Here is a 12917-nt window from a genome sequence, read left to right on the forward strand (position 1 = left end):
CCTCCCTGCTTAGCACCTCCACCAAACGAAACGGCCACCACAAAAAAAGAAAGAGCAATCCTTTACAAGGCACGTATACCCACGTACCAGACACATGTCCCCATCCCCTGCCTGGCGGTGCCCTCCACTCCAATCCATGCAAACCAGGCCGGCTCAGTACCTCCGGCCCAACCCGGCCTCACGGGAACCTTCCATCTCTTATCTCTATTCTCTGGTGCGCTACACCGCCGGTCCGACCCCGCCACTTATACATTAGCCCATGCTCACATGCCCGCCGGGTCCCACCGCCAGTCTGTGCTCCGTCTCCTCGTAGCTCGCCCATTTTGTTCTCTTCCCCTCCTTGTCCTCCTCTTTCCCACTCCAGGCTATAAACCTTTCCCACCCTTATAATTACCCCCTCTATTTATACTCACCCCTACCACTCCACCGCTCTGTACTTCAACGCTTTCTCTCTCTATAGCGATCATGGATCGGCGCACCGCCCTCGCCGTCACGCTCCTCTGCCTCGTCCTCGCCCCCTCTGGCGCCCAGGCCCCCGCGGGCGCCCCTACCACCACACCCGCCGCCTCCTCTCCCACCATTTCGGCCGCCGCCCCCACTTCCCCGCCCACCACCCACGCCCCCGCCGCCGCCCCCACCACCAAGCCCAGCATTCCTGCCCCCTCCACCGCCCCCACCATCCCCGCCCCCTCCACCGCGCCCACCTCCTCCCCTCCTGCCGCCCCGGTGACCACCCCTCCCGCTAAGGCGCCGGCCACCGTGCCCCCTCCGACTTCGGCCCCGGTCTCTTCTCCCCCGGCGATGGTGCCCGTGAGCTCTCCCCCGACGACGCTTCCACCCACATTGTCTCCCCCCGCACCGGTCCCGGTCGCCGCCACTCCGACGCCGGCTGCTGCTCCACCGAAGCCCGCCGAGGTGCCTGCGCCGGCTCCGAGTAAGAGCAAGAAGAAGGGCGCCAGCCAGTCGAAGACGCCCGCCGCCGCTCCCGAGGGCGCCGTCTCCCCCGGACCCAATAGCGCAGCCTCCGACACTACGGTACGCCCTTCTCTCACTCCCCCACTCCTACTACTACTCGCACCGTAGACGATCGATCCGATCGGAGAGCTCGTCCCACCGGCGTACGATAGGGGCGCACTTTAGGCAAAAGTGCGCCGGAAGATCGAAACCGTTGGTCGTATCAGGTCGCGCTGCCCGTCTTCCGCGTCCACGTTTCAGCAAACGAACAGCCGGAGCAGGGGCGGTGACGTGGCGCTTGACACGGTCTCGCGCACTTTAGCGAAACCTCGTAGACCAAGGCAAACTTACGCAGGCGAGGCACCGACGCCGTACCCCAGTCGCTCGCTAGCAGGAACTCAAAATTCACACTGAAATCCGGCAGAATGTGATTTTTGAGTTCCGGCCGGGGGAGCCGATCGCGCGATGAAATTGCCAACGAGTCGTGGGTAAATAAATCTTCACCGTTGTACTGAGCCTTCAGATCCACACCATAACTTCGAGATCTAAAGTTTTTATCCAATAGAGTAAGGACAAAGCGAAGCATCTCGAGATCCAGCTGGACTCCAGTTTCGGATAGAGACTGTGTGCGGTCCGTCGAGGTGGTTCCGTTTCTGTTCGTGGACACGTGTCTATCGAGGATTACTTCAGGTGCCTGATACTTTTATCATTGTTTCCTGGTGTAATTCTGTAACCACGGTTTAAGGCAACGGTATAAAGATCCCGTGGTTACCGTCATAACGGCCGTTATCGCGAATGAATAAAGTTATGTGCCGAATAAAGCTAAACAGTCGACGCACTACGCTTTCACGTCGTTACTCATTGCAGCAGACTGGACGGTGCCAGCTGTAAATGTTACGACAAATGCAGCCCTTTTTTTTTTTTTTTTGAGGCGAGATTTCGATATTACAACAGCATTTATGTCAAAATATATGTATAGCATTTGGCATGTCCACAGGTAATATAGCTTATTAAAAAAGAATATCTAGTGAACGAACGTTCGTGATTACATGTTTTGTCGGTCACAATACTTATAATCATGTTGTTGTAAATTTCTCTTTCGGGTTGAACATAAATCTTGGACTACATTTATTGATTAGCTGTTCATTTCTTTTGATGCAGAGTGGAGCGGAGAGTGTGAGGAAGATGATGGGAGGACTGACCTTGGGGCTGCTGATCGCCACTGGCATGTTTGTGATCTAAAGTCCCGGCTGCGTATATAATAATGGAATAGAAATTCTCGATATAGCTGCGCTTTTCTTATATATCTCTCCGTCTTGTATTTTGGTCCCCTGCTAGGTATCTATTTGCCTTTGTTTATCTCATTGACGAGATCTGGTTGTAGGTGCATACGCTCACTTGTATTCTTTCTTTTGAGGTGACATTGCTTTGGGACATTATTTTATTTTTATTTTCATGATTTGGATTTCTAGTGCTTCAGCTAACTTCACTTGCGGTATAATCAGCAAATACCCTGCAATAAAATTATAAAATAATGATCAAGAAAGTTGAGTTGAGCGGGGAGTGTGGACCACTGTATTTTGACGTGGACTACTCTGGACGAGGAAAGCCTGTGGAAGACAACGCAGAGAAAACAAGTCTAATAAAAGTGGACAAGAGCAAGATGTGCAATCGATTGACCTTGTATTCTTAATAGGAGCAGACAGGTAAGCACTGCTGTAGGATAATACGTCCATTCGAGTCCTTTCGCCAGGTCTACTGTGAGAGGTCTCGCAGAACATTTAATCAGTTTGAGCATTGGAAGAAAACCGTCCGTCCAAGAACAGGTGTGTGCAAACGGTTCCATACATAAGGATAACAAGAAAAATCGATTCATACTTGTCCATTCGGATGAAAACAAGGAAGAGCAACGAGAGATCGGCAGTGCCTCTGTAGAGGATCTCTATCAAAAGAGGGTTGGAGCATTGTGATGATGAAGATGACGGAAACGGAAGAAACCAGGAACGGACGGCACCCTGGTAATGCTTGATCTGTCGTTTTTATATATGATAAAGATTACCCGCAATCCAATACAGCGATTCCACGACAAATATTTCTTATTTGCTTATTTTTTGAAAAATATTATTGTCTATTAACACACGCTAAGCATTTTAGAAGGGAGAATTGACAAAACCATGTGAGAGACATCTTTGGAATTCAATTTAGTACTGCCATCACTGTTATGGCACCACGCATGGGCTCGATGTCTCTGCTACAGACATTGGAAAAATTCAAGCTTACTACGTAGGTGAGGCAAGGATTTGGCTACGGGGTACACGTGGGGCAGTCGATGAGTTTAGAAATCTGGGAGAAACGGGGAAGAGAAAGCACCAGCAACTTTTGTTATCTAACGCCAATCCGTCAAGTCTTACACCAGAAATCACTGTCGCTGGATAATTTAAATAAGACACATGCCACATGGTCGGGGAAACAAAAATTCACAAACCAACGACTATTTGCAGCCAGCTAGAACCTCCTGCAGACAGGCGTTTACGAACTGTTCTCACTGACCACCTAAACCTTTACGTGTACACTGATACTTATTTGATGTAGGTTCTCCATAGGTTTTATGTGCAAGCATATGCACATTACCCCAATTGTTAATACATCTTCAACTGACCATTGGTCCAATATGGAAAGGTTTCTTGAGAGGCGCTAATTTTGATTTAGGTGAAATTCTTTGTACATCGTCCGTGGTGTATAAAATCCAATGTGGAGCTTATCACCTCATCGATTAGGCTACATGTTCAACGTACATGTCTATAATTTTATTTTTTTATTTAAAATTTTGAATGATAAATTTTTTTTTTTTGAAAAATTATAATATTTTGTACCAATATTATGATATTTGTGCCAATATTATAACATCCCATGTGAAAATTATAATTTTTTGGACATGACGTAATAATTTTTTTCACGAGATGTCATAAAAAAGAAATTATATTTTCATTATTAAAAAATTTATATAATTTTTTTAATAATAAAAATATCTCTACTAAAATTATGATATATTATAAAAAATTAATATCTTATGTAAAAATTATAATTTCAACATAAAATATCATAATATCAGTAAGGATGTCATAATTTTTTCATAAAAAAATATATTTTCATCATTCAAAATTTTAAATAAAAAAATAAAATTTTGAATATTAAATATGTAATAAAAATATTGACTATATAACCAATCGAATGAAGCAGGGTACTCCACACATTGAATTTTTTACACTGCAGGCGGCGAAAAAGAATTCTAATTCAATTGATGCCTCGGTAAAACCTGAGGTCAAGTTGGGGGTAGAAAGAAATGTATGGTAACCAACATGACACCTACCTAGGATAAATGTTGGCACTTGCAAAAGGCTCCGTCCCAACAACATAATATCAAGCTGGAGGAAAGTCAAATCTCGCGATTCATGCGAACATGTAGGCCTGGAAAAATGCCTAGTCATATGTGACTTAAAATGGAGAGAAATGCTTGACCTTGCAAAAAGGCCATCTGACACAACGGGCTTAGATGGCCCCTTCACACAGCAGGTCAGGATAAGGGGAGTATGTGCTGCAGGGATCCTCTCGGATGGTATTTCCAGTTACAGAAGGCTTTGGACAATAATAAGTGGATTTGTGTCCAGACCAAGCAGCACGAAATACGTGTATAACTGTATTTGAGCAACACCATGATTTCCACAAAGCCGCAAATTGATTAGAATTCAGACCCGGTTTCTTCCGGAGAATATGAGATCTGTAATATGAGAACTGAATGTTGAGCTGGGAGAGACGTCTCCACTCGACAGTAAATTCATTTCCTGACCACCCACACCCTCATGCGACTTCTATCAGGCGGCGTCACTGGATTACTTAGCACATTGTTGACCATCCACCAAGAATAGCACAACCCACAATTACATTGTCCCAACTTTTAGTCATAGTTACATATGTTTATTTTTTTTAAAGGAGAAACATGATTATCAGAACATACACCCCATAATAAAAATGGGATTGACTAGTGTACAAATATATATATAATCCATACAATGCAAGCCTTTAAAAAAAAAAAAAAAAAAAAATCATACTTTGCCCAAACAACCTTTTGATTACAACATTCAAAGTGCTACAACTGGCGCTTGTCCATCAAATCTCCAATGTTTGATGTATATCTGGAACAAAAACATGAGACAGCGCTCAAAATGCTGTCAAAATCTATCATAATCAAATATATGCCATAAGGTCTGAAGGTAGGATTGGCAGATCTCACCTCGGATGTGTAAAGGATCACATAGCCTAAACTTCATAAGAACTTAATGCAGCAACAACTGATCCTGTTGTGGTGAATGTTGAAGTTACATCTGGATAATCTTTCCAACTTGTGTTGATTCGTACAGAAGGATAGAGCCAAGGCTTTACAGCATCCAGGAAGGCATCTGGGCTGGAAGACATTATGGCTTCCCAGTCAACCTGAATGCATCGTGGGATGTTTCCTGTCACCTCCATGTTGGCCGCAAGAAATAGCCCCAGCAATACTGTATAACCAACAGCCGCAGAGCCTCTTGACAATGGCATGAAGTTGTACCTGAAAACCCAGTCACATAGTCATCAAATGCTGGAGTTATGTAAAACATTAGTTAGATTGAATGCCTAAATATGTTCATTCATTACCAGTAGTATGTCATTCTCAAGATTGCATCCCTTACATTCTCAAGCGTACTTAGATCATTTGAGCCATATACTTCACCACAGTAGGCATTGCACAGGGCCTGTATGGGGATGAGTTGGAAGTGAATTAACATTAACATCATAAGGAAAAAACTCCAAATGAAAAAATATTGCCCGGTATACTATGCAACCATTCACCACTTGTAGCGTTAGAAGAAGTAAAATAATAAAATGTCTAAATTATAAAGTGCGGTGGCAAAATCACTTCTTCCTGAGAATAGCAAAACTTTGCCAATTTTGTATAAGATGTGGAGCTTTAACCGTATCTTGAATTTATGGATCCTCACTATAAAGCAACCATTTATTTCATTAACATGGTACTCTTATACTAACACGTAGAGAGCCTCCCCTGCATTCCATATTCAAGCAATTCCTTTTCCTCTACAAAGCTTAATAATCATCCATCTTGTTTTAATTCTGGACTTTCAGAAGGATGCCCCTTCTCATGTTAAATATCCATGATGTAAATTTATTATGCTAAAAAGGAATCATCAAACCATTATAGCTTTCCAGGTAAAAATTTATAAATTTGTCAGAACAAACTAAGAACATTACATTCAGTTCAGTTTGAACTTCGACTGCAAACAGATTCCAACGGCAAGATACTCCCAAATGCAACATTTTTCAGACCATGTTTTACAACTGAAGATACACATATCTAGAAAGGAGTAGGGAGGATGAAGTGGAGAAACAAAAGAGATTGCTAGACAACATGACAAACCAACAAAGCTGAACAGAATTTTATGATTGATTTGATAGATCTACAGTAAAGAAGAATTTTAGGCAACGTTGGACTATTCTTAGGGAAGGTCTTCAGCAAGGTTTCAATACTGGGGTTATTCTGTTATATGGACCCCCATCAAAACTTTTATTAACTGTTATAATGATTGAAAGGCTTGCCCTACAATGTTTTATCTGACATTTTTGCATTATAACAGTGACTATTATAATGACTGATATAATGATGTTACAACAAAAAATAATAGGCGATAACAGAGAAACAACAACAATATTTTTCCAATCACTTTCACTTGATAAAAATGTGATTTTCAGATTGCACTCTCTCTTTTGGAGGGAAGACCACAACTCTAGATCGAGAAGATGGTGGAGCTCGAGGAATGAGCCAAAGATGGTTTGGTGATAGGGGTGTAAGTCTAGAAATGCTATCTTTGTAAAAAGAAATAGTATCAGCAAAATTTGACTCTGACCCACCAACATGCACATATTGGCAAGTGGATGGGTATTGTTGGGGGCTTCTCATAATTGGGTTGGTTTCAAGTTGCTCAACCAACCTAATAATAAATGAGCAGGACTCAGATTTACCCCCTGAATGGGTCATTATGCGTGAATCAATGCTTATCAACACATCTGCTTCATTCTAAATCTCTCATGAAAGATGGTGATTGGAAATCAACCAGTAGTCATGTTCAACTTGGATTCATTTTTTTTTCTTTTTCTTTTTTTTTTTTTGGCAAGTGGTGGGGGGGCGGTGTGCAGTCAATTGGAATTCTCCCCTTTCCACCTTTCTCTTCCTCCTCCTCACTCCCTAGCCGTAGCTCTCTCCCCTATTCTCTTGGATGCTATTGGGAAAGCTAAGAGAAGATCTCAAGTCTGGATCAGACTTGAGGTATACAGGATGAGCTCACTACCTATCTCACAGAAGAATTTAACACGAAACTTGATATTTGAAATAAGGATGCAGCTAGACTCCTAAAAAAACTCCAGTCCAGGTTACTCTCTCTCACACACACACACACACACACGTGCGCACTTTCTTTCTTGATCTGAAGCAGTGAAAGCAATGTTGATGCTGATATGAAATCACTAAAACTGAGAATTAGAATTCTTCTCTCTCTCTCTCTCTCTCTCTCTCCCCCTCTGTCATGTGCGCTTTTTTTCTTGATCTGAAGCAATGAAAGCAGTATTGATGCTGATATGAAATCACTAAGATGGAGAATTGGAACTCAATATTATAATAGGGGACATTGAAAGTGGATGTTGATGTGTGAGTGCATAAGGCCTTCACTTTGTGATGGATATTTATTTGACCATGGGACTTTTATTCTTATAGTAATGAAGTTTCTATTTTCCCATCAAAAGAAGAGGATTTTTGTCTGATTATGTTGATTCTCGATTCTCGCATGTGATTTATTTGGTTTTGTCATATCTTGATCATAGGCTTATTTACTCTACTTGTTGAAATTCAACTTTTTCACCTTTTGTTATGGCTTTGGCAAAAAATAAGATCCCTACATTACTTGTGATTGTTACAACATATGTAAGGTCAAATTTAATTCCACTGCCGTGATCTTTGCATGCCATGTTTTGCTTTCATTTTTTAGTAATACATGTGGCTGAGAAATGAAATTGTAATTGGGTTGGTGGACCGAGCATTGGTTTATGTAAATGAATTGTGTTTGGCTTCGCATTATTTGCTCAACTATAAAATAGGTTAGGTATGGGTTGAAGGTTTTGAGACCCAACCATAATTCAACTAAACCAATTATCATCATTACTAGTGAGATTCAAGATGAAGAAATGGTAGAGTTTGAGATGTGGACCAAAGATGAGTTTGACAACAAGGATGGTGTAAAATTAGCGATGCAAGCTAGATATTGAATAAGGAAACAACTGAAAATTTGGCCAAGTCATAGGCCGTGTTAGACAAAAGCTATTTTAGGATATGCATGTATCCAACAATAGGTGGCCAAACCTCCTGTTTGGATCCATTGACACTACCTACTTGATTTTTAGTGCCGAGATGGTGGGTTGGACCTTCTTGCTAAACAGCCAACCAATCACCTGCCCTAAAAAAGTTGAAGTGTGTAACATGATACTAGGCATGCATCCATGTTACGTGTCAGCTTAAGAGGTGTTTCAAAGAGAATAAAGCAATAACTCTGTTTTCAAGTTCATTCGAAAAAAAAAAAAATCCTTCTCTCTAGAAGCTTAGCTTAAGCTATACACAGCCAATATTGGCATCGGTGAGATGAGCATCTCAGATTCAAGGCAGAAAAATGACAGTTACTAATGATGACTGGGATGGAAGTGGGCAGACAAGCTTCTCACACACACTCTGCACTTCAAAGAGTTTAGCCTATGAAACAAGCAATGGTAAATAACAACTCAAGAATCAATGATCAAGGCATGCTTAGTTGTTGAACCAATTAATATGCACCTGAAACCCTATCCACATACATTTAAAGAAATGAAAAAACTAGCCCTTGTTTCTTAATGATCTCAAAATTCCTGTGACTTGAAATAACATATAAAAGTTAATGTTCTTTTGTGCATGATCTGAAATTTAGTTGTGGAACTAAATGTGCACTAACAGAACTATACTTGTACAACAGCTGACATTCCTCAGAATGCAAGAATCTTGCAGCACTTCCTTTGCTCTTAACACTTGAATACTGATGGTTTCATCTTCAACCATAAGATTGAAAACAAAACCATCACAATAGGATTAAGTGCGAAGATGGAAGTGTTGTAAGATTCTAGTATTGTCAGGAACATCAGATGAAGGACCTAGGATTTTCTGATGGAGGTTGATGCCAATGGTCCTTTTCATTAAAGATCCTAATGGGTGGCAACCCTCTGTCCACCCCAACCCTCACCACCCCTGTAATAAATAAATAAGTAAAAAGAATGCAAGCTCCCATTTCACTTCCATTATGTTTTAATAAAGAGCCATTAGTGAGCATGGTCAATGTATCATTTCCAATACAGAAGCATCAGAAGCGAAGAATTACAGTGCTTATCAATCTTTCTTCATAATATCAAAATATTTCAAAATGGCTCAGGTCATACCTCCCATGCAACTGTCATTTCTGCAGAATATTCTTCCCATCTGGATGGTGTACAAGGTGTTCTGATTGCGAAGTCAAAACCGATTTTGTCCCTGCAGGTCATCATGTTAGTAAGAAAACAAATGAACAAAATGCATGGAGGAAAGGATATCTTGAAGAATTACATTTTTTGGACAGTAATTCTTGTCCCTTCAAGGTACTTCCTGAAAAAAATACAACATTTTTACCAGTCAAACAATGTGAACAAACTTGGATGTGGTGGATATAATTTTGCTCTACTCACTGCAGAATTCATGAGCACATTTAAGAAAAGAAAATTTTAATGTACTATTTCAGACATTATTACCCTTCAAATGCTGTACTATCACAAGTGGTAGCCACCCAGAAGTTCTCTCCAATTATATCGTATAGGTCAGAGCAGGATCCTGCATGTATTATCTGTAGGTGATATAATCTTTCTATCTGTTAGAAACTCAACAATTCAGGCACACCAAACAGTAAAAACATGTGCATAATGAAATACAATTCAAAAGTACAAGCACACCTAACAATGAAGAACCGTAATGCAGATTTACACAGTGCAGCATTACAAAACATGATTAAGATCAGAGTCCAAATGTAGAACTTTTGGAGCAATTCAACAGTCATTGGATTTCATACAACAACCAAAGGCATGTCAGATGATCAAACATAACATGACAAATATGAAATCATAGTTGTTTTATGATGATAAATTTCTATTGTAAAGAGATGCTGGATGTGGTACTACTGTAATGATAGGTGTTGATAAAACTCACTTTTTGTAACTTCCCAGCATCCGAGAGATCAACAGTGTGATCCTCTGCATTATTTACGTACTTTGTGATTCTCATGATAGTCTTAGCAATATCAAGTGTCCTGCATAATGAGACAAATCCTCAGTGGACACCTTAGCTCCATCACTTTTAACTCATATATAAGATGTACATCCATACCTTTGATAATTTGGAAAGTAGCGGACTACTTTTGCTTGTCCAAGAAGCATCGGTGTGTGTGAACCAAATCCAGAATTGAACTCTTCACTGGTTTTGAGGAGTGGATAAAGCAGAGTTATCAATTTAATATGATAAAATGGACAAACAAGATAAACTAAGAAATTATAATTTCATATGATCATGATGTCTATATTGTTTTAGATGACCATATCGCAAAAAAAAATTAAAAAGAAAAAAAAGACTACCTTAACATTTAGAACTCTAACAAACCAACATGAAGCGAGCTCTTATAGCTCACCGCAAGATAAGTGGGACTGAAATCTTAGAGCTGTATCAGTCATAATTACACCTAGTGTAGCATACTTGAATAAATCAATGTTCTTCACTCAATCAAATTATCTGGATATGCGTTAGGTGTTCACCTTAAACTATATGAACCAGCATGATAATTATGCTTGGTCCTCTTATCCACTAGATGCCATTGTGGTTCAACCGTAGGGATAAACCATGCTATTCTATGCCTCATCTGACAAGAGCTGCTGTCTTGTGCAGCAGTCTATGTTGCCACATAAGCAAGCATATAGGAGGACATTCTTGGCACAATATTATGACACACTTTATGATATTTAACAAGCTGACTAGCATATGCAAAATAACTAATAATTTAAATTCTAAAAATTGATGATTATATTCAAGTAAAATAATATGATGGGTGGGGTGGGGGGATAAAAGCAAAGAAAATTAAAAGATGATATATTTTGATGGTATCAACTTAGCAACTCATAAAATCTGAAGTTAGTTTAGCATAGTTCCATTTAACAAAAAATACAAAGAGGAGAAGATAGACTTATGAAACAAAGGGGCAATCATGTGGAGGCTACTTAGAACACACTCCAGATCAACGGCAGAATTCAAAGTTTAACAAGAAGTAATGGCAAATAGAGGAAGCAAATGATGCTTTAATTCCACGACGAAAAACCATGCAAGGGGACAAGAAGAATAAGAATGAAGAGGATGCAAGAAAATAAAGGTGATCTGTGAGACAAATGCTATGACGATCTTCTTGCACACTAGAAGAAGTCAAAAGAGCCGTGAGCATACTCCAAGCGTTGCCAAGGTGAAGAAGAGGAAAAAAGTAGTTAGGAGGGACAAACAAATAGAGAAAGATCTGAGAATTTCCCCCATCTTTCATTTTCGTTTCTAAATCTTTTATACTCCAGCTACATAATGAAATCCCCTTAACGTTTGGAGCCTTCGTTGAAAGTCCTTGCTCGGTCTTCAAAACTACATTATCTCTGCTTAACACTCCAATATCATCTAACTCCCATCAATGTCAAAGTACCTCATATGATGGGCCTCGCTTAATTTGTCATGCGACCACATGATCGCTTGAGTGATATGGAGACCAAAAATCGTGATTCATGAACATACGATCAAACCTTTAAAATTAAGCCCTTCACATAAAGATGTTAAGAGAGAGAAATAACAAGGAAATAAGCATTAGGTTACAAAAAAGACGGTGGCTCTTCGGTTGCCTAGGGATGTCTGAGAATGATGAAAGCATGATCAAATAACCAGATCAGATGCATCTGGCTTTCTTTTCATTGTTTTGCACTTGTCGTTTATGCTACTACATCTCTACATTGCACTAGAATGTTGTTTTAGCCTGATGAAAGCAATCTAGGGATCTACAATTTTTTATCTATCTAAATATCTGCTCTATAAATCATTAAAAACTCGAGTAAAAAAAAATTTAAGATAAAGGTGGCTTACCTTAGCTTGTTCACCCAGACAACAGGATCACAGGGTTCAGAGATCTGCCTCCATTTCACAGCAATAGAGTATATGTCATGCCATGACAATGAACGCCCAGAAGTGTATCTGTCTTCATTTAAGCCAGACAGTGTTGAAGTTTCTGAGGAGCTACTAGTACTAGTACAAGCACCACCCCTATTCTGGCTTAGCATACTGAGTTTTTCCCTTTTCCTAACTTTTTTTCCATTTCTATTTGCATTTCTAAGAAAGCGCCAAGTCTTTGCAACCTTCTGAGCTATCTCAATAGCAGCAAACCCAGCCATACGATGCTGCAAAGAATGTTAAGAACTTCGTAAAATAGTTAGCTATAGCTGAAATATACAAGTAAAAAATGAGCACTATGGCATTGCTATAAAAAAGGAGTTGGACTGCCACTAAAATGTTGAAATTTTGGCAGAAGTTTCAGTGATCCCAAAGTCAGTGATAGGCTTGGCAAATTAAAGATCCATATTATTAATTTTGATCTGTATATCTAAAAATGTCTAGAAAGAAAGAGACTTACCTGATGGAAATCTCTAACATACTCATCAAGTGAGTGCAAAAATTGATGGTACCAATCATGCCAGTGCATCAAAATACAGGACAAGGCAATTACATTGGAACTCTACTTTGTTGA

At 40.1% G+C, this 12917-nt stretch overlaps 2 protein-coding genes across 3 annotated transcripts in view; one reads left to right on the plus strand and one right to left on the minus strand.

Moving 5' to 3' along the window:
- The first annotated feature begins 373 nt into the window (after positions 1-373).
- Positions 374-2413, plus strand: LOC105058649 (uncharacterized). Its single transcript, XM_010941641.4, has 2 exons — positions 374-1035; positions 2116-2413. The coding sequence occupies exons 1-2, from the start codon at positions 466-468 to the stop codon at positions 2194-2196; spliced, it is 651 nt and encodes a 216-aa protein (XP_010939943.1). The 5' UTR covers positions 374-465; the 3' UTR covers positions 2197-2413.
- A 2464-nt stretch (positions 2414-4877) lies between these two features.
- The window catches only part of LOC105058643 (suppressor of RPS4-RLD 1), a 39487-nt gene continuing 31447 nt past the window's right edge, over positions 4878-12917 (minus strand). The window contains exons 16-24 of one of the 2 annotated variants that reach the window (XM_010941627.4): positions 12260-12570; positions 10487-10573; positions 10310-10409; positions 9859-9950; positions 9677-9715; positions 9514-9604; positions 5647-5744; positions 5246-5560; positions 4878-5147 (exon numbers count right to left, since the gene is read on the minus strand). In XM_010941627.4, coding sequence (XP_010939929.2) covers positions 5272-5560; positions 5647-5744; positions 9514-9604; positions 9677-9715; positions 9859-9950; positions 10310-10409; positions 10487-10573; positions 12260-12570 — 1107 coding nt within the window. In that variant the 3' untranslated portion in view covers positions 4878-5147; positions 5246-5271. Of the gene's footprint in view, positions 5148-5245; positions 5561-5646; positions 5745-9513; positions 9605-9676; positions 9716-9858; positions 9951-10309; positions 10410-10486; positions 10574-12259; positions 12571-12917 lie in introns of those variants that run through there. The other variant, XR_003802727.2, reaches the window with a different exon arrangement.

This window comes from Elaeis guineensis, chromosome 2 (assembly GCF_000442705.2).
Source record: "Elaeis guineensis isolate ETL-2024a chromosome 2, EG11, whole genome shotgun sequence".
Lineage (NCBI taxonomy): Eukaryota > Viridiplantae > Streptophyta > Magnoliopsida > Arecales > Arecaceae > Elaeis > Elaeis guineensis.